Raw genomic sequence first — 26696 nt, 5'->3', positions numbered from 1 at the left:
TTCAAATGGTCGTTATGTTCTTTTATATTCGATTTTATTGCTGTTCAAATGTTTTCTGGCACTCCAAAATAAATTATAAAAATGTCAACCACTTGTCCCCACTAATGTTGCTAGGTTGTTGCCTGTCCAGGGTCTATTTCTAGGGCTGAATCTTTCGGCCCCAATGTGGGTGGGGAGTGTACATTTGTGCCACAAGCTGGCTTGCCAGTTCCCTGGCCCAATCCCACCCCCGGCCATTTCCTACAAGTGGGATGGTGGGGGGGAGAAGTGGGGGTGGGGAACCGCATTAAAGGCATATTGAGGCCTATTGTTGGAGGCCAACTAGGTGGCCTTCAGGTCCCTGGAGGTGTTGAAGAACAGTGCAGCTGCCTGGTGGCAATCTCCCGGTAGCAGACCGCCTGCCAGTGCTCTAGGTAGGCATGGAGGCCCTCACTGCCTGCCTGGTTTCAGCTACAGCCACAGATCATTGTTTGAGGTGGAAACCCCAACCCCCCACAGCCTCCCTGCTCCTCAATGGTGGCCTGGCTGCAGAGGCCATTTTTTTTTAAGTTGGAGAATGGGCCTTCATCTTGAGAAACCCTCTCCCTCACATCTGAAAAAGCAGTCTGCTTCTTCAGAACTGGAGGGCCTCCTATTGGCCTTCCAGCCTTGAGATCCTGCCTGCCATCCTTAATTGGATGGTGAGCCCGCCCTCTGGTCATTAATTGGTCAATGTGAGGTCAATCACAGCAGGGTAACTGTTCCCAAACAGTGGGGGCTCTGACCCCCATTTGACAGCGGGCTTCTGAAGCCCGGGGGAAAATCCTGCTCAAAAACTTCAAAATGGCTGCTGTTTTTTTATAATTCATTCTAGGGATATTGGTACCTCCGGCAAGAGCAGTGTTTTTTCCCCGCCTTTGAGAAGATGGTTATTTGTCTTCTTGAACTGCTACAGTTAATATTTCATTGTGATATGTTTCATTGCTGTGCATATGTATTTAGTGCTGTCCAAGTGAGGACAAAAATAATTTAATAGTTTACGGTCAAAATAATTAAAATTGACATCTGACAATATTTTGCGCACCATCAAATGAGCCCGATGTCACCTATTATTCTGAAGTTCTAGTGGATTTCCACCTGGAATCAAGACAAGTTAAAGTTTTAAAGGAGCAATATTGATGTTCCTTAAGAAGGTGATGTCATCACTTCTTGAAGCAGTGCACAAACAGAAGCTATTATTAATATAAATGTAATGGAAAATGAACAGAGTAAGTACCACTTTATTAAATGTGAAAAAGTGCTAAAGCTTTTGTTTGACACTTTACGACTCCGGTATAAAAAAAAAACATCTGATACAAATCCAACACATACCAAATGCACCACCACTCACTCAACATAAAAGAAAGCTTACTGAATATTTCAGCAAGGTTTCTACACCAGCCAACCCCACCCGCCAATCCCTCTCCTAGTAAAAATAAATATATTGTACAATAATAAAGCATTCAACAACTTTCGACTTGGAGTCAACTGTAAAACTGAAATTAAACTTTCAACGCTGCTATGTATTTCAAGGTTTATTTATGGATTCCAGCCCAAGGAACAAATGAGATGGCAATAGAAAAATGCATCAATCATAGAAATCAAATTTAGTGAACAACAACTTTTAATTTTAACCATGCTTTTTGAAAAGAAACACAAAGATATTTAAACCACTTTCATGGGCAGCATCTTACCTATGTTGGGCGGGGCGGGCGCGGAGCTGATCGCCATCCAGGATCGGCTGCGCATCGCCATTGTACGCATAACGCGCTGCCAGTAGTGTTCAGTGCTACCCCGTGGATGAGGTTTCCTGAAAAACACGAAGGCCGCTTGGGCTCTCCTCCTGCCCGCCAACCTTAAGGTTGGACAGGCAGCATTGCTAACAACTTTAATTGGTTTTTTAATGGCCTTAAGAAGCCATTGACAGTTCAGATTATCTAAATGACGCAAATAACTAAATATCTAAATGATGCGCAATGTCGTCGGGACGCACGACCGACGTTATCACGCGTCATTTGCGCACCGGCGTGTCGGGCCCACCCCCGCACGCCGATGGCGATATTCTGGCCTATATCTTGACATTTGTACATACAAATCCGAATGGACCAGGATTAACTGTCAGAATGACACTGAAGCTATCGGTGCTCGTTAACAATACCTCAGTCTGATTAGTTGAGGGGGACACAGTTGCATGCCATGCTCACATAGGTCCCAGGTGCTTGATAGAAGGTACCGTGCCACTTGCATCTGCTACTTACCACAACTTGCCATGCAAAAATTCATGTAAGTTAATTGGCCAAGTCCAGTGAACAATGGGTGTCAAATGTTTGCAGCTTCCAGTAAATTCTGCTCAGGTTAATTAGCATTCAGGAAACAATTTAATCCTGTAAGGAAGTAGGGTATAGCTTGCTATGCAAAATACCCTTAAGATTGTGGATTGAGATCCATTTTGTACAAGGGGCATCAACCAGCACACCAACCCTTCCTCTGTCAATGCATTGGGTTATACTTTAAATGGAAGGTGTATTTCTCTTTATTATGAAGTGCAAAGCCCAAAACTCATATCCAAAACCCAATGCACAATGTCTTGAACTAAATCTAAAGATTTCACTTCCAATGTTTATCATTATATAATGGTCCAATTTAAACTACGTGCATCAAGAATTAGAGCACAACCTGAAAACAGACCAAAGCAGTGTATAGCGTTGATGAATTCCACTTAGAAACGCCAACATCTGAATCTCACTTCATACTGAATAAAATCAGTGTATAACAAGAACCATTAGCAAAGATAGAAAAGAAGTAAATTCCGAACCTCATTCTCCTTTTGGGCAGTGTGTGTTGATAATAGAGCATAACAGAGGCAATTTGCAAACAATTTTTGGACAATGAATTTAAATGCTTAGAAAAGAATTCACAGTGCATGTACAACTTTCTGATTTGCTTTCCTGCCAAGTAAGGCTCCCCAAGGAAAGTACAGTAATAACAGGCAATGTAAAATGTGTACTGCAAGTGCACCCTTTACAATGAAAAAACAGATGTCGCAATTTAACCAAATGCATTTTAATTAATTTCTAATAAGTAAACTATGTCCTAAAGCATGAAATAATTTTCATTTTGAAATGTAGTTTCCGTGACACAGGGTACGTACCAATTTTTCTCTCATTAAGTAAAACATATTGGAATCTGTTTCATTCGTAATGCATATAATGTTTTAAGTGTCTTTTGAATGAGATAGTTGCAGGAATCTTCTCCCAAAGCACAACTCTGTCTTCACAGTAAGTCCACATCTGTGAAAAAACTACAGTAAATTGCCAATCAGTGCTGCAAATGTTCAAACGTTAATACCTTCACCACACAAACAATTGCAGTCATTCCCTTTAAATCTGTGCAAGCAATAATCTAAGTGCAAAACAACAATGCATAGTTGTTAAACATTGGAAGCAAAATACTAAACTATCCTTCTGTGATCCTATGGCCAATGTTGCCATATTGCTAGAGAACCCCAAAAGACACATCTAATAAAGAGAGTCACCATTTCAGTGCAATTATCTCTAATTGATTACATCTTGTTGGCAGGTGATAAGGTTCAATGTAGCAGGGAGGACCATGATTATGCAGCACCTCAGCACATACATATACAGAAAATGTTCAGTATAAGCAGCATAATTGTAATGGTAACATAACTAAGACCTTTGGCAGGTGAATAAAATCTGCATCTTCCCCCAAACATCCCCCTCACCTCCAGTCAAAGAACTACTCACTGACTGCATTTCTTCAAGGACAAGCACCAGTTTACACTCACCCATAGCCAAATTAAACATTCCACAATGAGCAATGTTTCCACCTTCGAGTTCCTGCGTACTGAAAAGAAACATTGCATGCAATGTCAACATGTCACGCAATTCTCTGAATATATCATGTTTTGAAATGATTTGTCTTTACACACCTAGTATAGCAATCAGTCATGTGAACCTTTATAAATTCAATTGGTTAATTTATCACAGCATGAGCTGTTGTGCAGTGCAACATTGGGTAGTTCATTTCCCATTGTGCCATTGGAGAGACCACGTCATTTACTCCTTAATGATATCCAACCAGTGCCCAAATTCACATCAGACTACAGTATTAGGGAACAGAACAAGATGGGCGAGTGCTGGATCAATCTCATGATTGTTGTGGTAGCCTGCTAACCTTTCCTTTGTGCAGGTTGGCAGCACCATGCATTTGTGACATTGAACATTTATCCTTTAGATTTACCCCTAAAATGAAATGGAGAATGCGTAAATGTTTCCTCTCCCATCTGTGCATCATATTGTGCCCCAGAGAATAAAATGGAACATCCCTGGTTCTTTAGCAATGACTGTTGTGCTCATCACTCAGAGATGCATCAGCATGGGCGGCATGGCTTGATTTGCCCTCTAACCTTTTTCCCTCTACTTTCCTGCTGGGAAGATTAAGATCCCCATGTTTTGCTTTCTATGTCACTTTCCGGAAACAAGTCCTCCTTGTGGAAACTCGAGGCTTGGGCAACCTATGATTCTGTGGTGCAGTGGAGAAAAATATATTTTAAATGCATTTACTATACTAGCCAACTTCTTTTTGGAAGGCAATGGCATTTTCTTGTTCCAATTAATAATAAAGTAACAATATCTGCTGTTTATCATACACAGAGTCTGTGGTGTTTGGTTCTGGTCATGAGCTGCATAATCCAGAAATGCTTGACTGGAAGGCAACTTCTCTCCTTTCTTGTGTTTACTTTTAGATGTGGATGAATGTTCCCGATATGGGGGGCCAAGTCTTTGTCAGCAGATCTGCAAGAACAACATTGGCAGCTACAGATGTCTCTGTTATCAGGGATACCAGCTCTTGGCCAATGGGCGCACTTGCATTACTTCAAAATATTTAGGCCTAACTGGTGAGTAATTGCTTGTTAATGGCAATAACATTTCTTTAGCACTTTTAGAAGTGCTTCACAGAGGTGTAATCAAAAGATGGACGCTGAGTCAAGAAAGAGAGATTCAGAGGATTACCAAAAGCTTAGTCAAAGAGGTACTTTTTAAAAATGGGTCTTAAAGGAGAAGAAGGACTTGGAGAGGCAGAGGGGTTCAGGGGAGCCTCTCATAACCTAACCAAAGACACAACTTCTAGCATGGAAGTTGTAACTGCTGCATCAGATGCTTGGGTAGCAGAGGGATGAGGGCTGTGTATTCAGACCTCTGCTTGAGAGGGGCTGGAATCCACACAAGTATACCTAGGTGCTTCACTGATTCAACTAAGACAGCTTTTTTGTTGATCTGTAGCTAACGGGAGCCAAGATTCAATACTCGTAACCTGGCAGGTGAATGTCGTAATGATGAGGCTGTCTGTCAGTAAAGTATGAGATATTCCATGCTACATATCTTCTCAGGTGCTTGCACACTTCATGGTACCTCTCCCTTCCCATTAATTCTCTATCTTTGACCAAGCCTTTAATTAAGATGGTGCAAAGCAGAAAGTAGTGACCAAATTCACAATTTGATGTTTCATGGGACAAAGACATTGCCATATAGCTGGGTGGTACTTGGCCACATTGGGTACTATACAAGCGCACTTTTACCCCTTGTGATTTATGTTCTGTCCTTCTCCCTCGACCCCAAAACTTGTTTGCTTTCTTAATTAATGTTCCATACTGTGCCAGTGCCTTTAATGAGTATCCCAGATGCCTCTTCTATATCATGTCCTGTAGTCTGTTGCCGTTCATTTTATGTTTCAACTGCTTATTCTGCTTCCCCAGCCTCATAAATTGTATCTGTCCTCATTAAATGACATCAGCCCAATCATCTCGTCAAACCAAATTCTTCTGGCATTTGCAAAAAAATGAAAAACTGGAAATCTGAAAATAAGAGTGAAAAAAGCTGGAAATACTCAGCAGAACAGACCACTTTGGTGGAAAAACAGGAGTCAGACAACATTACAGGCCTTAAATAAATTCTTCTTCAGATCAAGGAAGGGTTTAAGTCCTGAAGTGTTAACTGACTCCTGTTTTTCCGCAGATGCTGCCAGACCCACTGAGTATTTCCAGCTTTTACTGCTTTTATTTTCCTCCTGTATCTGGTCCACTTGTTCCCTGTTATTTGCCATTTGTTAACATCAATAGAACGCTTTGTTTTCTGTCTTCACTTCCAAATTATGGATGTCCAATATAAACAGTAGCAGTTCTCACACTGAACCCAGAGGCACCCAACTAATCACCTTCTTCCATTTGGATTCAACTTCTGAAGCAAATGCCTTTCACTTCTTCCGACCGAGCCAATTTCAGATTTACTGCAGAATTCCTCCTCCTCACCCCCGCCACCCCCCCCCAACCTCCTCTTTCTGTGCCTTCTAAGTTTAATCAGTCTCCCACCTAGTTTTGCTAAAATACCAAAACTCAGTCTATTGAACTTCTGCTGTCCAAATTGTCCATTATCTCCTTGAAGCAGCCACTAGATTTGTCAGGTGAAACCTCTCTTAACTTAAAGCAATGCCAACTCCCTCTTGTTAGTCTATATTTCTCTAGATCAGGGATCAGCAACCTTTTTTACCTGAAGAAGCTCTTTAAAAAAAATTGCGTAAAATAAAAACTGTCTTGTGGAATGCACAATTTGCAAAAGTATTAAATGAAATACGCTTATTGATTTTATGTGTTAATAGAAACCACAAATCGCAATTAAAGTAGACCTAACTGAGTTAGCGTGTTTTTTTGGCTTTTTTTTAAACTATAATTTTGTCAGTAAATTCATCTTTAACACAAAGTTTAACTTAAGGTCTGTAGAATTCAGACAATTTTTCCAGCTATTGGTTCTTGTGATAACAAGGTAACTTCTAAAGCACATTCGGAATAATTTAGCATCTCAGCAGTATGAGCAACAATAATTGTTGCAGCCATAAAACCTGTTCCTCAAACCAAAGGCATTATTTCTAACCATGCTGTTGCTATAACCACTCAAAAAGGTTTATTTAGAGCATGATGATGGTTTTTATTTAAAAAATTGAATAATTAAAATGAAGTGTAGAATAATGATTTGCCCTTTACCCTCAATATGAAAAACATGGCTCTAACTTTTCTTGGCTTAGTTTTGTTTTAGATCTTTTCATGTTAATGCGATCCAACTGGAAAAGGTTGGGAGCTGCACACGAGAAGTTGAAGTGTTGTATGTGACTCCAGAGCCGCAGGCTGCAGACCCCAACTGTAGGTGCCTAACTAGTCCCTCTGTTAGCATGACTTGTAATGTGCATCTACTACAGATAAGAGGCTCACCAGCCAATGGTTTCCAGGGCTATCTTTGTGGGTTTTTTTGGCAATAAACTGCTATTATATTTGTCTTCTCCAATCACTATTTCCGTTTTCCTGAAAAAAACGACTGACCAATTTTATTACCCATTTCCTCAGGTACTTTACTTGTGGGCCCAGGGGCCTTGTTAAGATTGCTGAGTTTTGCACATGCCTGTTCGATGCATGCTGAGACCTGGGGAGGAAAGATTTTTTGTTTTGTTGACATAGGAGTTAACACTGCTTCTGTGTATCTTATCTGAGCTAGCAGCAGTATAATGGTTATGTTACTGGACTAGTAATCCAGAGGCCTGGACTAATGTGAGTTTGTGAATTTGAATTCAGTTAATTAAATAAATCTGAAAGAGAAACCTAACATCAATAATGAAGCATAAAGCTTTGGGATTACCATAAACACCTGACGGGCTCCAGAAAGTCCGTTAGAGAAGGAACTCAGGGGCAGAATTTTACGCCCTGTGGGCGGGCATGCGTCCGACCCAATTGGGCATAAAACCGTGCATGATGACGTTGGGTGAGCGTCCCAACACCATCCTACACTCGCACTATTTCACTCAGCGGGCATGCGCAAAAGTTGTATAATAAGAACAAGGTAAGTGATGGAATACTCTCCACTTGCCTGGATGAGTGCAGCTCCAAAAACACTCAAGAAGTTCGACACCATCCAGGACAAAACAGCCCGCCTGCTGAAACCCATTTAACACTTTAAACATTCACTCCCTTCACCACTGGCACACAGTGGCAGCAGTGTGTACCATGTGCAAGATGCACTGCAGCAACTCAGGAACCAAGGCTCCTTCGACAGCCAAATCCATGACCTCTACCACCTAGAAGGACAAGGGCAACAGACACATGGGGACACAACCACCTGCAAGCTCCCCTCCAAGCCACACACCATCCTGACTTGGAAATATGCCACCGTTCCTTCACTGTTACTGGGTCAAAATCCTGTAACTCTCCCTCTAACTGCACTATGGGTTCACCTCCACCATATGGACTGCAGCAGCTCAAGAAGGTGGCTCACCACCACCTTCTCAAGGGCAATTAGGTATGAGCAGCAAATGCTGACCTTGCCAGCAACGATCGTATTACATGAGCAAATAATAAAAACAGATAGACCACCCAAGATCGACCTAGGCATTGCATTCGGAAGAGACAAAGGGACCCGGGTCCAGTTAACCCTGCAAAATCTTTTTCAACATTTGAGGATCTTGGGATTTTTGCCAAAATTGAGAGAGCCGGCCCACAGATTAGTATATCACCAGCCTGACATAGTCATACTCACAGAATCATACACATCAGTCCACTGGCAAGGCAGACTCACCAGATGTGGTGGCACAGAGGTATACAGTCAGGAGGAATCAACATTAATTCTGGATTCTATGAAGTCTTCTGGCACCAGGTAAAACATAAGAAGTAAACCTCTTGCTGATCCAGTCATGTTCCATGTTGAACACTACTTGGAAGAAGCACTGAGGACTACAAGGGCACAGAATATACTCCTTCAATATCTATCACCAAAGGTGGCTAGGTAGCACCATCGGTGACCGAGCTGGCCAAGCACTAAAGTACATAACTGCTAGACTGGGCCTGTGACAGGTGGTGAAAGAACTAACATGAGAGAAAAACCTTACCCCCCTCACCATTACCAATCTACCTGTCACAGACGCATTTATACTTGACAGTATTGGTAGGATTGACAATTGCACAGTCCTTTGGAAAAGTTTCATCTTCACATAGAGGACACCCTCCATTATGTTCCATGGCACTATCACAATGATAAATTAGATAAATTCAGGACAGATCTAACAGCTCAAAACTGCGCTCTATGAGGCACTCTGGGTCATCAGCAGTAGCAGAATTGTATTCCACCATAATCTGTAACCTCATATCCCATAACCATCAAGCCAGAGAACTAATCCTGGCTCAATGAGGAGTGTAGGGCAAGAGCACAAGGTGTACCTGAAAATGAGGTGCCAATCTGTTGAAGCAACAACCCAGAACTTGATGCATGCTATCGACAGAGCTAAGGGATCCCACAACCAACGGAACAAATCAAAGCTCTGAAGTCCTGTCAGCTTTGGTTATTAATCGTAATGGAAAATTAAATAACTAATGAGGATATGGTTCCATGTACATTCCCCTCCTCAACAATGGTGGAGCCCAGCAAGTCAGTGTATAAACAAGGCTGAAAGATTTGCAACCATCTTCAGCTAGAAGTTCTGAGTCCACCTTGGCCTCATACCAGTTTCCAGCCAATTTGATCCACTCCACACAGTGAGTAACTCACCTCCTGACTCCCCAAAGCCTGTCCATAATCTACAAAGCACATGTCAGGAGTGTGATGAAATACTCTCCACTTGCCTGGTTGAATGCAGCTCCAACAACACTCAAGATGCTCACAACCAGGACAATGCAGTCTACATGATCATGATCTCACCCAGCACCTTAAACATTCACTCCCTTCACCAGTGCAATGTAGCTGTAGTAGTGTGTCCCACCCGCAGCAACTAGCCACAACTTCTTTGACAGCGCCTTCCAAACTCCCACCTAAAGGAACAAGGGAAGAATGTGCATTGAAACACAACCATCTCCAAATTCCTCTCCAAATGACATACCATCCTGACTTGAAAAATATTGCTGTTTCTTCACTGTTGCTAGTTCACAATCTTGAAACTCTAACTAGCAAAATCTTTGGGTATAGCTAAACCACACATCCTCCAACGGTTCAAGAAGTTGGCTCACACCACCACCTCAAACATAAGAATGGAGGGGCAGTAAATGCTTGCTTTGTTGATGATGCCAACATTCCATGAACAAATAAAAAATAAGCAATTAATATCACTTAATTTCGAGAATCATTGATTTTTTTTTGAATGTTTCACAATGATTCCCCCCTTCCTCTGCTCTACAAACATACGAACAAATGAAATAGGAGCAAAAGTAGGCCTGCTCCTCCATTCAATAAGATCATGGCTGATCTGTTTGTGTTTCAAGATCCACATTCCCATCTACCCCAATAACCTTTGATTCCCTTGCCTAACATGGATCTATCTACCTCAGCTGTAAAAATATTCAGTGACCTTGCTTCCACCAACTTCTGAGGCAGAGAGTTCCAAAGTCACACAGCCCTCTGAGAGAAAAAAATTTTCCTCATCTCTGTCCTAAAAGGGCGACCCCTAATTTTAAAATGGTGCCCCCTAGTTCTGAACTCATCCACAAGAGGAAACATCCTTTCCACATCCACCTTGTCAAGACCATTCAGGGTTTTATATACTATTTCTTTAGCTTATATTTCTCTCTCTCAACCAACATAAGTAAAACAGATTATCTGGCCATTATCATTTTGCTGTTGTGACAACCTTTGGCCCAGAAGCAGTACAGTAAGGAACATCTGTCATTTCTTCAAAATGTCAGTGGAATCTGTACTGTTTTTAAGAATGTTTGAAGATGACTTTTAAGAATTAGCATCTATTGAAAATGGATCAATTATAATTTTCTTGGATGATAACAAATACTAGTCCATGTGAGCTGGCGACCCTTGACCTAGAAGCAGTACTGTGTAGCTGGCAGACACAAAATAGAGCTGTAGACACAAAAGGAGAGCAACAAGCAGGGGAGCTGGAGGGAAAAGGTGATCATCTCACAGATGAAGACAAGAAGAGAAAGCAGATAGAGACAGAAAGAGGAAGATAGAGAATTCATGTGAGTAGAAACAGCATATCACCCTCAGAACAAGGTCAGTTTTTCTGTTTGGCAAAAAAGGAGATAGAAGTTCTTGGAGGTACTGTGTAAGCTGGCTAAAAAGGTTTAAGAACTGGAAAGTTGGAAAGATATGTGAATAGCTTAGAGACACTAAAGAGCAGGGTGTTTTTCCAGAAGTGGCTAAACTGTGAACTGGGGCTTTATTGGTTGTTTGGTTGAAAAGGAACTCTAGAAAGCTACGCCATTAGGACGGTTGTGACCTGAGGGAGAGAGGGTTCATAGCAGCGTGCCTTGCTGATGATAAACATACCCGTGAAATTCAAAGGTGAAAGCTGTTGTCAAATAGGACTCCTGACCTACCCGGTGTGAATAAAGAGCAGTATATTGTGGAACTGCATAGCTATTTGGTGCCACATTTGTGCAAGGAGTAATGCAAATGCTTGTGGTTGCTTAAGATGTATCTTTGTTGTATCAACCATTTAAAGTGAAATTCACCTTTTTATTTGAAGTATCATTTGCTTGTTAAGTCATGTTCAATTTACACTGTATCTTATTTGTGTTAATGTAAAAGCTGCTATATTATTTTTGGAGTAATATTTTCATTTGGCACCATTCAGTAACTTTGGTCAATTTGGTTTAAGGTTTCCATATGACGATCGTAATTGACCACCATGTTGTCTTTATTACAACAATGACTATACTTCAAGAGCACTTTATTGCAAGTAAAATGCTTTGGGACTTCTTAAAAGTTGTGAAAGATGCTATGTCAATGCAAGTCTTTGTTTCCTTCTTAGGAGTTTCTGGTCGCTGCGGGGAGTATGGCTGCGACATGAGCTGTAACCACGGTGGCTGTGAGGAAATCTCTCGTGTGTGTCCTGTTGGCTTCACCATGATTGAGACAAGCAACGGAGTCAGCTGCAAAGGTAGAAGGCTGACTTAGGAAAGAGTTTGTACAAGATTCCTAAAGGGTATCCTTTAAAGACTCACTTATTAATGTACCACTGAGCCACCCAGACTAGGGAAGTGTTGTGTCTGGTCTAAGATTACTCTTCCTGGTGAAAGGTTATGATAGAATAAGTAAGGAGAAACTGTTTTCACTGGCAGGAGAGTCAGTAACCGGAGGATAGATTTAAGGTGATTGACAAAAGAACCAGAGGCGGCATGAGGAAACATTTTTTTGCACAGCAAGTTGTTATGATCTGGAATGTGCTGCCTGAAAGGTTGGAGGAGGCAGCTTCAGTCGTAAATTTCAAAAGGGCATGGGATAAGCACTTAAAATGAGGACATTTACAAGGCCATGTAGAGAGACCAGGGAAACGAGAGTAATTGGATAACTCTTTTCAAAGAGCTGGCACAGGCATGATGTGTTGAGTGGCCTCTTGCTGTGTTGTATGAGTTGATTCAGTGGGAGCAGTGGTGGGACTGCTGTATTTGACCTCAGCCAGAGAGGGTAGTAAAATCCATGGAAAGGATGGCCGCGCTCATGAGTGAAGAATGGCCACTTGGACAAGATACCAGAATGCCAGCAGCACCCTGGTAAGTTAATGGAAGGCTAGAATGCCTCAGTAATCAGATGGTTCCCCTCTCTGTTCCTGTTATTCTGTGCTGCCCTTTTCACTGCTTCCAATGTGATTAGCTCACTCAGAGCCTGGGGCTTCAGTACCACCCAGGGAAGTTCATTCATTTACTGAGATGTTGGATAATTAGCATTGAATCCATTGGCAGCTATTCTGTAATCCTGGTGATTGCATTGTCATCCTAAACTACCAAATCTGACAGGTGAACTGATGCCAACGACCATTGCAATTACTAAGCAATGAAAAGAGAATTGATTGCTGTATTATTACAAAAGCTTGGCTATTATGGTACCTTTGATAATGGTCATGTATTTTAGTTTGGAACAGGAGATATTGCAGCTGTAGCATGTGGGTAATGGCAGACACCTGTGTGATGCACATCAATCACATCTGCAGGAACTGTCTGCAGCTTAAGGGACTTCCGCCCCGAGTTGATGAGCTGGAGTCTGAACTTCGGACATTGTGATGCATCAGGGAGGGGGAAAGTTACCTGGGGACTTTGTTCCAGGAGGTAGTCACACCCCTTAGGCTAGGTACTTCGAATTTGGTCCGCGGCCAGGGACAGGAGGACGTTACTGTGAGTGAGGTGAATATGGGGATCCAGAAGGTAGCACTGGAGGAGCCTCAGCACTTGCAATTGTGGGTTCGAAGTTATGGCATCTTGCGTGGATGAGAGCAGGGACTGCAGAGAGGATGAGCAACTGACCAAAGCACTGTGATGCAGGAGGCCAGTCAAATGAGGGGAGTTAAAAGGAATGTAGTTGTAGTAGGGGAAGTATAATCAGGGGGATAGATACAGTTCTCTTGTAGCTGACAGCATGCATCCTGAAGGCTGTGTTGCCTACCTGATGCCAAAATTAAAGATATTTCCTTGAGGCTGGAGAGGAACTTGGAGTGAGGGGGGAAGGATCCAATTGTCGTGGTCCATGTGGGTACCAACGACATAGCTAGGACTAAGAAAGACACACTTCTAAAGGAGGACGAGCAGCTAGGGGTTAAATTAAAATGCGGAACAACAAAGGTAATAATCTCTGGATTACGACCTGAGCCACGAGTAAATTGGCATCGGGTAAATAAAATCAGAGTGTTGAATGTGTGGCTCAAAGATTGGTGTGGGAGAAATGTGTTTTGATTCATGGGGCACTGAACTGTCGCAAGAGGGAGCCACTGGATGGCCTTCACCTGTGGGACCACATACTGATGAATTTTATTACTAAGACTGTAGAGAGGGCTATAAACTAAATAGTGAAGTGGAGGGCAAGGGGGAGGGAGAGTTCACATGAGGGGACTTAAAGACAAGTTAAAGAGAAAGAACAAGGTAATAGTGCAGGGTATTGATACGGGCGATGGTAACCAGAATGTGGCAGGAAAGGACAAGGGCATACAAACATAACTGTCCACCAGCAAATAAGGTCATAGTAAGCATTTATGGTACAAAGACAGGATTAAAGGCTCTTTATCTAAATGCCCCCAGCATTCGTAACAAGTTGGATGAATTGATAGCAGAAACTGGCAGAAATCAGTAGGATATGATAACCAATAGAGACATAGTTGCAATGTGGCCAAGGCTGGGATATGAATATTCAAGGGCATTTGACATTTCAAAAAGATAAGTGGAAAGGAAAAGGAGGTGGGGTTGCTCTGCTAATAAAGGATGAGATCACTGCAAAAGTGAGAAATTATCTTGGCTTAGAAAATCAAGATGTAGAATCAGTTTGGATGGAGATAAGAAATAGCAAAGGAATGAATCACTTGTGAGAGTAGTTTATAGGCCCCCTAATAGTAGCTACACATTAGGACAGAGTATGCATCAAGAAATAATGGGGACTTGCAAGAAAGGTACTGCAATAATCATTGGTGACTTTAATCTTCACATCAATTGGCCAGATCAAATTGGCAATGGTAGCCTGCAAGATGAGTTCATAGAGTATATTCGGGACAGTTTCTCAGAACAATACATTCTGGAACTGTAGTAACTGAAGGTATAACCTTTCCTGCTGGCTATCAGGGGTCATGTGATGTTCTGGGGGACTCCGCCCAATGAGCCCTAAGCGCGGGCAATCTGGGGAGTGGGGCTTCCTGATGAGTGTCCTGAACAAGCATGTAGTACCTAAAAGACGCTCTGTAATTATCTGTTTCTTGTTGAAACCTGTCCACTCCGTCGAGTCATTATATTTGGCGACAAGGGTAAAATATCTCTGATGCTGCACCTCGCCATGTTACCATGAGTACATTGAATCTTAAGATAAAGAAAAGACTACTCACCAGTCATGCCACTCTTCGGCAGAATTGATCCTTATGATGCGACTATGGAAGACTGGAGCCAGTATTTGGCGCGCCTCAGATTTTATTTTGTAGCGAACAAAATTACCATGGAGGAAAAGCAGACAGCCATCCTTCTGAAGTGTATGTGACAGTAGGATGTACAATCTCATTCACAACCTGAGGGCCACAAGTGTGCCCAATTCTAAGTCCTACAATGAATTAGTGGACCTTGTGAAAATACACTTCCAGCCGAAGCCATCTGTAATAATGCAACACTTTAAATTTAATTCCAGAGCCAGGGCCCTGGGAGTGTCCATCGCAATCTATGTAGTGAATCTTAAGCAGTTGACAGAACACTGCAACTTTGGGGACACATTAAATGCTGTGGGACCGACTAGTTTGTGGAGTTCAGAACGACGCCATACATGGCCATTTACTTGCTGAGGTCGACATCAACTTTAAGTGTGTCCTGGAAATCTCCCTCGCCATGGAAAGTGCTGCGAGAGACTCGCAGGTTTTGTAACACATACACCATGGCGCCGTTTTTCATGTGGGGCAGGAATCTACCGACGAGCGTGGCATGAAAACCAGATCCACAGCATCGAAGCGAAATGCAATGTCCGCCGTTAGTAACATGAAAAAGCCTAGTAGAAACACTTCAGCAGCGACTCCATCAGTAAGCTGTTATAGATGTGGAGGTCACCACGGACTGGACATCTGTAAATTCAAGGAGGCAGAATAACATTACTGCCATAGGAAAGGTCACCTAATAAAGCAATGCAGGGCAAAGTTGAAACAGACTGTAAAGCAGCAAACTGACCTGATTGAACTAAAGAATACAGCAGAACCTGAAGCTGCCGACACCAACATTTATTCCTTGAGTAATGTAACCACAGTAAAAACCAAACCTATCACTGTCACAATCCAAGTTAATGAGAAGCCACTAATAATGGAGATGGATACAGGAGCCTCAACTACAGTGGTGGGAGAACATATTTTCAAAAACCTTACTGAAGGTATACAGCCAACAAACCTGGAGTGGACAACCGCTAAACTAAAGACATACACTGGAGAATCTATTCAGGTAAAGGGCATCGCCACAGTATCTGTGTCTTACAGGCAACAGGCAGCCCAGCTGCCTGTGATAATAGTGAAAGGAGAAGGACCCAGTCTTTTAGGCTGAGACTAGTTACAGAAGATCAAGCTTGACTGGTCTGAGATATTTCACCTGAAAACAGGAGGAGTTCCTGAACTGCTAAGGAAATACGACAGGGTATTTTGGGATGAATTAGGGAAGTCAAAAGAGGTGCAGGCCAAGATACGTGTGGATCCTCAGGTAACACCCCGTTTCTTTAAGGCCAGACCTGTGCCTTATGCATTGAAGGAGAAAGTGGATTCAGAACTGTTCAGGTTAGAAAAGCTGGGCATCATCCAACCTGTCCAATTCTTAGAATGGGCAGCACCCATAGTCCCAGTGGTTAAGTCCTTCCGAACCATACACATTTGTGGGAAGTATAAATTGACCATAAATAGGGCAGCAAAACTAGACAAGTACCACTTTCCAAGGATAGACAACTTATATGCAAAGCTGGCTGGAGGCAAGTCCCATACAAAATTGGATATGAGTCATGCCTATCAACAATTAGAACACATCGAGAGAATATGTGACTATTAACACTCACAAGGGTCTCTATCAGTACACTCGCCTACCCTTTGGAGTATCGTCTGCATGCGCAATCTTCCAAAGGACAGTGGAGAGTCTTTTGCAAAGACTTTGCCGAGTGGTAGTATACCTGGATGATGTTCTGATCACAGGGTCGACCAGCCAAACTGGAGGAAGTGCTAAGAAGGTTCATGGAAGCCAGCGTACCATTAAAGAAGGAAAAATGAACATTTCAAGTGCCAGAAGTTACTTACTTGGGTCACAGGGTGGATGCTATGGGTTTGCATCCAGTAGAAGAGAAAGTTTGGGCAATAAAAGATGCGTCCTCAGCATCCAATGTAACTGAACTCAAGTCCTTCCTGGGTATGATCAACTACTATAGCCACTTCTTGCATAATTTATCAACTGTGTCAGCATCATTACACTTGTTGTTAAAGAAGAATCACTGTTGGTTGTGGAAGAAGCCTTTGGGAAAGTAAAGAAACTGTTGCATTCGTCATGTTTATTGGTAATACAACACATTGAAAAAGTTGGTATTAACATGTGAGCCTCTCCTTATGGTGTAGGAGCTGTGTTATCACATTGAATGGAAAATGGATCAGAAAGGCCTAATGGCTCTGTCTCGAGAACCCTCTCCACAGCCGAGAAACGTTATTCCCAGCTAGAAAAGGAAGGTTTATCGGTGATATTCGGAGTGAGGAAATTCCACAAGTACCTACATGGACAACATTTCTCCATTGTGTCAGACCATAAACCATTAATGGGTTTATTCGGTGAGGATAAAGCCATTCTGCCAATAACATCAGCAAAAATACAATGTTGGGCTTTGATATTATCTGTGTATGAGTATACTTTTATGTACTGTCCTGGCTTACACACTGCGAATGCACTCAGTTGTCTCCTGTTACCAGATAGCTTTGTAAATGCTCCTGTTCCACAAGAAGTTGTGTTATTACTGAATTTCTTGGATTCTTCACCTGTGTGTGCGAAGCAATTTGGAAATTGGATGAACAGGGATCCAATATTGTCGAAAGTCAGAGACTTTGTTTTGCAAGGATGGTCAAATTCGCCTGTATCTGAATATTTGAGACCATTCCATGCCAGAAACAGAGTTAAGCTGTCAAGGTGGAATTTTGTTGTGGGGATCAAGAGTTATCGTCCCATTGCAAAGTAAAGAAGCACTCTTGACAGAGCTTCACAGTGCGCATCCAGGCATATTGAAGATGAAAATGCTTGCAGGAAGTTATGTCTGGTGGCCAGGCATCGATAGTGACAAGGAAAGCATGGTCAAGTACTGTCTCTATTGTCAGCAACAAGATTTGCCTGTTTAGCACCCCTACATTGGTGGGATTTGCCTGGCTGACCCTGGGTTAGACTACATATCTAGGTCCTACATTATGTAGGATCATTCTTAGATACCATGTTTTTGTTGATTGTAGATGCATATTCTAAATGGATGGGTGTATACGCAGTCAAATTGCTAACATCAAGCGTAACTATCGAGAAGCTGCGTCACTGTTTTAGCATACATGGCCTACCTGAAATCGTCGTTTCTGATAATGGTACAGCCTATACCAGCACAGAGTTTCATCAATTCATGAATCTGATTGGAATCAGACATATTAAAACAGCCACTTACCATCCCTCATTGAATGGTTTAGCTGAGAGAGCTGTATAAACTCTCATGCCTGGCATGAAAAGGTTATCAGAAGGTATCTGGAATCTGGACTTTCCCGCTTTCTTCTCAGTTATTGTACAATGCCACATTTGACTATGGGTTCAACACTGTCTGAATTATTGATGAAATGCTGCCTACAGTTAAGTCTAGTGTTTCCAAATTTAGAGGGGAAAGTAGAGCGGAATCAGAGTAAACAAAAATTGAACCATGATATACATAACAAAGCTCACACATTCAGTGTAGGTGACACAATATTTGTATGAAATTTCAGAAGTAGATCTTGTTGGGTTCCTGGAACCATTGTCTTAGAGACTGGTCTAGTATATTTCCAAGTACAAGTGGAAGATAGAATCGTTTGTAAGCACACAGATGCTTACAAATGATTCTATGCTGGAGAGACATTCCAACAACAAACTATTCTGCCTGTGATTAACTTTGAACCGTCAATTCCTGAGGTGACAGATCGACCTAGAATAGTCGTGCCCGATGCCACTTTAGAGTTGCCAAACCTACAACTGCCACTTTCTAATGATGCGCCTTGTGCTGCAGTTCCAGAACCTGTTGAGGAACCTCAAGTGGTAGAGCTATGCCACTCTAGCTGTATAAGGAGAGCACCTCAGAAACTTGATCTTTAATCATCTGAAGTTGCATACATGTATATGTTGTTGGATATTCAAATGTTTTCCTGTAAATAGAAATTATAAAAAAAAACTAAAGGGGGAGGAAATGTAGTAGCTGAAGGTATAACCTCTCCTACTGTCTAACAAGGGTCACATGATGTTCTGGGAGGTTCCGAACAATAAGCCCTAAGCATGGGCAATCAAGGGGGTGGGCTTCATGACAAGAGTCATGATCAAGCATGTAGCACCTGAAAAACTCTCTGTAATAAAGTTTATCTGTTTCTTGTTGAAACCTGTCCACTCTGTCGAGTCATTTCAGGAACCTACCAAGGAATGGGTTATTTTGGACTTGGTAATGTGTAATGAGACAGGATTGTCTCGGCAAGAGTGATCATAATATGATAGAATTTCACATCCAGTTTGAGCATGAGAAATGTGAGTCCATAACTAGTGTTTTAAACTTAAGTACAGGCAATTACAAGGGTGTGAAGACAGAGTTGGATAAAGCAAACTGGGAAAATAGTTCAAAAGGTAAGACAGTGGAAATGCAGTGGCAGACATTTAAGGGACATTAAGAATTCATAATTCTCAACAAGGTATATTCCATTGAGGAAGAAAGACTGTATCAGAAGGATGCGCCATCCGTGGCTAACTAAGGAAGTTAAGGGTGGTATCAAATTGAAAGAAAAGCCATACAATGCTGTGAAGATTAATGGCAGGGAAGTAGATTGGGAAAGTTTTAGAAACCAGCAAGGGATGACTAAAAAATTAATAAAGATGGAGAAATTGGAGTAGGAGAGAAAACTAGCAAGAAATATAAAACCAGGCTGTAAAAGCTTCTACAAGTATATAAAAAGGAAAAATGTAGCTAAAGTGAGCATTGGTCCCTTAGAGGGCGAGACTGGGGAATTAATAATGGGAAATGGGGAAATTTCAAAGGCTTTGAACAAGTATTTTGTATCTGTCTTCACATTAGAAGACGCAAAAAGCACCCCAAGAATTGTAGAAAATCAAGAGGCAAAAGAGAGGGAGGAACTTAGAACAATCACTATAACTAGAGAAAACATACTGGGAATGCTATGGGACTAAAGGCTGACAAGTCCCCTGGACCTGGTGGCCTGCATCCTAGCAACTTAAAAGAAGTGGCTGCAGAGATAATGGATGCACTGGTTGTAATCTTCCAAAATTCCCTAGGTCCTGGAAGGGGCCCAGCAGATTGGTAAATTGCAAATTTTACACCTCTGTTCAAGACAGGAGGGAAACAGGAAGCAGGATACTATAGGACAATTAGCCTAATATCTGTCATTGGAAAAATTCTAGAATCCATTATTAAAATGTAGGACATTTAGAAAATCAATACAATTGGGCAGAGTCAACATGGTTTTTGAAAGCGTTTGACAAATTTATTAGAGTTCTTTAAGGGTGTAAAAACAGCATTGATAAAGGGAACCAGTAAATGTAACATATTTGGATTTCCAAAAAGCATTCGATAAGGCGACACGTAAAACGTTACTGCACAAGATAAGAGCATATGGTATTGTGGGGGATATATGAGCATGGATAGAGGACTGGCTCACTAACAGAAAGCAGAGAGTCAAGATAAATGCGTTATTTTCAGGTTGGCAAATTGTAACTAGTGGAGTGCCCAAGGGACTAGTGCTGGGGCCTCAACTATTTATAATCTATATTAATGACTCGGATGAAGAGATTGACTATTGCCATCATATTGGTATGAGGATAGGTAAGAAAGCAAGTTGTGAGGAGAATACAAAGAGTCTGCAAAGGGATATAGATAAGTTAAGAGAGTGGGCAAAAAATTGGCAGATTGAGCATAATGTGGATAAATGTGAGGTTGTCTACTTTGGCAGGAAGAATAGAAAAACAATATTGTATTGAGAGAGACTGCAGAATGCTATGGTACAGTGGCACCTGGGTGTTCTTGTAAATGATTCGCAAAGTCAGCATACAGGTACAGCCATTAATTAATAAGGCAACAGAATGTTGGTCTTTATTGTAAGGGGGATACGGTATAAAAATAAGGAAGTCTTGCTACAACTGTACAGGGCATCAATGAGGCCACACCTAGAGTATTGTGTGCAGTTTTGGTCACATTGCTTAAGGACATACTTGCATTGGAAGCAGTTCAGAGAAGGTTCACTAGGCTGATTCCTGAGATGAAGGGGTTGGCTTATGAAGAGAGGTTGAGAAGGTTGGCCCTATACTCTTTGGAGTTTGCAGGAATAAGAGGTGATCTTATTGAAACATATATGATTCTTGTACATTTCAATAAGACTTGACAGGGTAGATGCTGAGAAAATGTTTCTTCTCATGGAGGATCACGAACCGGGGCACAGTTTCAAAATAAGGGGTCTCCCATTTAAGATGGAGATGAGGAGAAATTTCTTCTCTCAGAGGGTTGTTAGTGTTTGGAATTCTCTCCGCAGCAAGCAGCAGAGGCTGGGTCATTGAATATTATTCAAGGCTGGGTTAGACAGATTTCTGATTGCCAAGGAAAGCAAGGGTTATGGGGGAGAGGCAGGAAAGAAAAGTTGAGGCCGCATCAGATCAGCCGTGATCTTATTGACTGGCAGAGCAGGCTTGAGGGGCTGATGGCCTACTCTTGCTTTCTTATGGGTTAGTGACAGGATAATATGGGCATGTCCCGTCCCACTAATAACTGACGAAATCAAAAGAAATTCTGGACCTCCATTACCCTGGAAGTATACTTATCCTTCACTGGTTCTAACTTCCTCAAAGATCATTCCCTACTCCACATCAGGAATGCGGATGATGGTAGTGGAGAGTCTGCATGATAGAGATACATCGCAGAAGAAGTGATTTTAAAAATAGTTAACGTTTTATGTGGGAAGAGATTGCAATGACCATGGCCAAATGACTGATATTGAAACTTTCTTGGCCATCTCTATTATGCACCAAGACCAGTGTCTAAAATGGAATGTAAGTTTCCCACGTGTGTCTGTGCAGGACATTTACAGCTGTGGAAATGTTTCAAAAGTAATCATTTCCTTTGCAATAATAATCTAGTTAAAGCAGTTCTACTAAAAGTTAATGGCATGTTTTGAAAAAAAGCTCTCAGTTCCTTTTCTCTCTTTACCTCCTGCCATTCAGGGAGGTTCCAGATGCGATGCACGCAATAAGGTTCAGCAATCACATATTTGGGCAGTGTCAGTAATCCTGCTCTCTTGCCATGAGATCCAGTTTCACAGCACAAAGGGGATATTATCATTGACACGAGAGGCTCCCATCCCTTCAAAAGCTGACATTGTCCATACTTTTGACCTGTTGAATCTGAGAAAGTGTGTAGAGAAAAAAACGGAATTAAAGTTTTGAGTCCATATGACTCTTGTTCAGAGCTAAAGAGAAGTAAAAATGTGATGACATTTATACTGTATAAGGGGGGAGGTGGAGCAGGTGAGGCAGGACAGCAGGCCAGTGTTAGGTGGGGGGCAAAGGAGAGATTGACAAAGATGTCATGAACATAAGGACAAAGGGGCATTAATGGTAGTAGTACTGGCTAAAGGAGGCGCTGACGGAGGCATTAAGGTAAGAAAGCAGAATGTGATAATAGCCGGACAAGAGTAAACACACTGGAAAGAACAACATGAACAAGTGACAGATGGCCCTTGTGGGGGTGGGCCGGGGGAGGGGATGGTGGTGGGAAAAAAGATTGAAAATAGGATAAAAGGTGGGGATAAAACAATGAATAAAAATGAAAATAAATAAAAATAAGTAGATAAAAAATAAAAGTTAAAAAATAAAAATGAATATTGAAAAAAGGGGATAAAAAGGGGGTGAGGATGGAGGCGAGAGTTCACGGCCTGAAGTTGTTGAACCCAATGTTAAGTCTGGATAGCTGTAAAATGCCTAATTGGAAGGTGAGGTGCTGTTCCTCCAGTTTGCATTGAGCTTCACTGGAACAATGCAGCAGGCCTCCATCACATCTGTTCTGATGATGCCACTTTCCAAAATGGCGCTTCTGACATGTCTTCCTTCTTCATTAACCAAAGTCCCCCCCCCCCCACCCCCCCACTGTGGTTGACAGGGCCATCAACCGTGTCCGGCCCACCTCCCACGCCTCTGCCCTCACACCTTCCTCTCCCTCCCAGAAGCATGATACGGTCCCCCTGGTCCTCACTTTTCACCCCACCAGCCTCCACAATCAAAGGGTCACCCACCGCCATTTCCGCCAACTCCATCATGATGCCACCACCAAACACATCTTCCCTTCACACCCCCCCACTCTCAGGGACACCCTGGTCCACTCCTCCATCACCCCCAACACCTCAACCCCCTCCCACGGCACCTGCCCCTTTACCTCCTCCTTCCTCACTGTCCAAGGGCCCAAACACTCCTTTCAGGTGAAGCAGCACTTCAGTTGCACCTCCTTCAATTTGGTCTACTGCATTCGCTGCTCCCAATGTGGTCTCCTCTACATTGGAGAGACCAACGCAGACTGGGTGACCGCTTTGCGGAACATCTTCGGTCTGTTCGCAAGCATGACCCTGACCTTCCTGTCGCTTGCCATTTCAACACACCACCCTGCTCTCATGCCTACATGTCCGTCCTTGGCCTGCTGCAATGTTCCAGTAAAGCTCAATGCAAACTGGAGGAACAGCACCTCTTCTTCCGATTCGGCACTTTACAGCCTTCCAGACTTAACATTGAGTTCAACAACTTCAGACCATGAACTCTCTCCTCCATTCTCACCCCTTTTTTATCCCCTTTTTTCAATATTCATTTTTATTTTTTATCCATTTATTTTTATTTTTATTTATTTTCATTTTTATTCATTGTTTTATCCCCACCATTTAAATCTTTTTTCCCCACCACCGTCCCTTCCCTTCTTCCCACACCCACAAGTGCCAAATGTCACTGGTTCATGTTGTTCTTTCTAGAGTGCTTACCCTTGTACTGCTATCATTCTACATTCTGTTTTCTTACCTTAATGCCACCATCCTTTAGACAGTACCACGACCATTTTATCCTTTTGTTCATGACACCTTTGTCAATCTCTCCTTTGCCCCCACCTATCGTTGGCCTTCTATCCAGCTTCACCTGCTCCACCCCACTTATACAGTATTAATGTCATCACATCTTTGCTTCTCTTTCGCTCTGAAAAAGAGTCATACAGACTTGAAACGTAAACTCTTTTTTTCTCTCCACAGATGCTGTTAGACCTGCTGAGTTTTTCCAGCATTTTCCGTTTTTGTTTCAGATTTCCAGCATTCACAGCATTTTGCTTTTAACTGACAATGTGTGCTCGGACTCCCTGTAGCTCTGATAATGTGTGCTCTGATTCCCTGTAGCTCTGACAATGTGTGCTCTGACTCCCTGTAGCTCTGACAAAGTGTGCTCTGACTCCCTGTAGCTCTGACAATGTGTGCTCTGATTCCCTGAAGCTATGACAATATGTGCACTCCCTCCTGTAGATCTGACAAAGTGTGCTCTGACTCCCTGTAGTGATGACAATGTGTGCTCTCCCTCCTGTAGCTATGCCAATGTATGCTCTGATTCCCTGTAGTTCTGACAATGTGTGCTCTGACTCCCTGTAGTTCTGACAATGTGTGCTCTGATTCCCTGTAGCTCTGACAATGTGTGCTCTGATTCCCTATAGTTCTGACAAAGTGTGCTCTGATTCCCTGTAGCTCTGACAATGTGTGCTCTGATTCCCTGTAGTTCTGACAATGTGTGCTCTGATTCCCTGTAGCTCTGACAATGTGTGCTCTGATTCCCTGTAGTTCTGACAATGTGTGCTCGGACTCCCTATAGCTCTGACAATGTGTGTTCTGAGTTCCTGTAGCTCTTACAGTATGCGCTGTCCCTCCAGTAGCTATGACAATGTGTGCTCTGTATTAATATGTCAATCATCTTGTTAAAACCAATTGCTAGTTAAACAAGTGATGGGCATTAATTATCCCATCTAAATAGAATAAAAAGGTACAGCTGGAAAACTTTGTGTGGAAGCTACTACGAAGTCAGCAGCATTGAGGAGTTGTCTTGAAAAATAAACCAGCTTTAACCAAGACACCAACCTGGATTAATTCTTCTACCACAACCTCTTATTGTGAGTAACATGGTAGCAGAGGATGAACTTTAAGTTTTGCTGATTGATTGCTGTATATGAAGCTTTCTGTCTCAGTTCTCTGAGGGAAAAGAAGTGTACTGTTGCTAACAATTTCAGTTATGGAATGGCGGAAAGATGGTGCAAAACCGCAAGCTTTGACTATCCACCAATTTTTTCCGACTCTGAACCTTATCAGCGATGAAAGGCTGAAGTTGAAACGTGGACCCGGGTTATTTCTATACCCTGGAAGAAGCAAGGTATGGCTTTGGTGTTATCATTACCAGCCAAAAGTAAGATAAGGAGTAAAGTATTTTCAGAGTGAAAAGTGGATGATTTGGATCAGGAAGAGGGATTAAACCGTCTGATACAATTTTTGGATACGTTCTACAAAAAGGATGAGTTATTGGAAGCTTATGAAGCTTGGACAATCTTTGATAGGTTTAGGAAATCAGATGATCAGTCCATGGAAGAATATATCATGGATTTTGATAAATTGTACAGGAGGCTACAGAGATTTGAACTTGAAATTCCAAAATCGGTATTGGCATTTAAATTACTGGACTGTGCTCGCATTTCTCACATTGATAGTCTTTTAGTACTAACAGGGGTTCAGTTCTGAGGGAAAGAACCTCTCTTAGATCAAATGGCTGCTGCCCTAAAAAAATTTCTGGGGAAACAGTCGTTCCCTGCCATTTTTTTAGCAAATACGAACAACTATGCTGTAAAATACGAACAACTATGCTGTAAAACAAAGGATAGAGGATTCAATGGTGACCAAATTTTGCGGTCGACCAAATATTAGATGAAGATTCTTATACAAAGATGGGGTTAATGACAAGAGGTCTGAAAATGGTTGTAACCCTAGCCAATTTGAGAATAGGGACAAAAGGGCGTGTCTGGGATGGTGACCCTAGATGTTTAAACCCAAAAAATGCAAGGGGAATGGTTTTTCGGTGATTCCCAGTACCATTACGCAATGAACTGCCCACAGCGAAGGAATCGTGTTTTTGAAGTGACCCATGAGGTGGATTCATCTGAAACTGAAAATGATGATTGTGACTGCCATGATGGAATTGTATTGATCACTGAGAGTTTGAATTCAGTGATGAGTATCTTGATGGTAGATTCCTTCAACTGTGCAGTTCTGGTTGCACTTCTACAGTGTGCAGCATGGACTGGTTTGACTGCCGTCTGGAGTCTCTCAATGAGGCAGACCGGCGGAAGGTCAAGGAGTATGAAAGCTCTACCTGCTTCAGGTTCGGAGATGACAATACATTAACATCCTCCAACCGGGTGGTCCTCCCTTGTAAGATAGCAGGGATCAATATGTTTATCAGTACTGATGTGGTTTCTAGTGAGATACCATTATTGAGTCGATCTGCGATGAAGAAGGCTCAGATGATGCTAGATACGAAGAATGTTAGAGCAGTCGTGTTTGGGAAAAATGTGGATCTACATTTTACTGGGTCAGGCCACTACTGTTTGCCACTAAGGAAGCTGAAGATTTCTCATCAAAAAGTTCATGAAGTTTTGTTAACTGCTGAGAATGAGAATTTGGTGGACAAAAAGAAGATCATTTGGAAATTACGTAGACAGTTTGCACATCTGGTGCCACAGAAACTGAAGACTCTACTTCGAGATGCGGGAGTGGTTGATAAAGGATATGATGATCTTATTGAACAAATCACTGCTCAGTGTGAAATTTGCCTTAAATATTGCCAGATACCACCGCGACCTGTTGTGAGCTTGCTACTAGCCAGCGAGTTTAACGAT

At 42.2% G+C, this 26696-nt stretch overlaps 1 protein-coding gene across 1 annotated transcript in view; it reads left to right on the top strand.

Annotated features, from left to right (window-relative positions):
• Positions 1–26696, top strand: part of LOC144685066 (kielin/chordin-like protein) — a 368175-nt gene that overhangs the window by 131231 nt on the left and 210248 nt on the right. Inside the window, exons 6-7 of the mRNA XM_078549601.1 lie at positions 4784–4936; positions 11830–11958. Of these exons, the coding sequence (XP_078405727.1) occupies positions 4784–4936; positions 11830–11958 (282 nt within the window). The remainder of the gene's footprint in view (positions 1–4783; positions 4937–11829; positions 11959–26696) is intronic.

This window comes from Cetorhinus maximus, chromosome 9, assembly GCF_964194155.1.
Source record: "Cetorhinus maximus chromosome 9, sCetMax3.hap1.1, whole genome shotgun sequence".
NCBI classification, from domain to species: Eukaryota; Metazoa; Chordata; class Chondrichthyes; order Lamniformes; family Cetorhinidae; genus Cetorhinus; species Cetorhinus maximus.
This window is presented reverse-complemented; position numbering and strand designations above follow the sequence as displayed.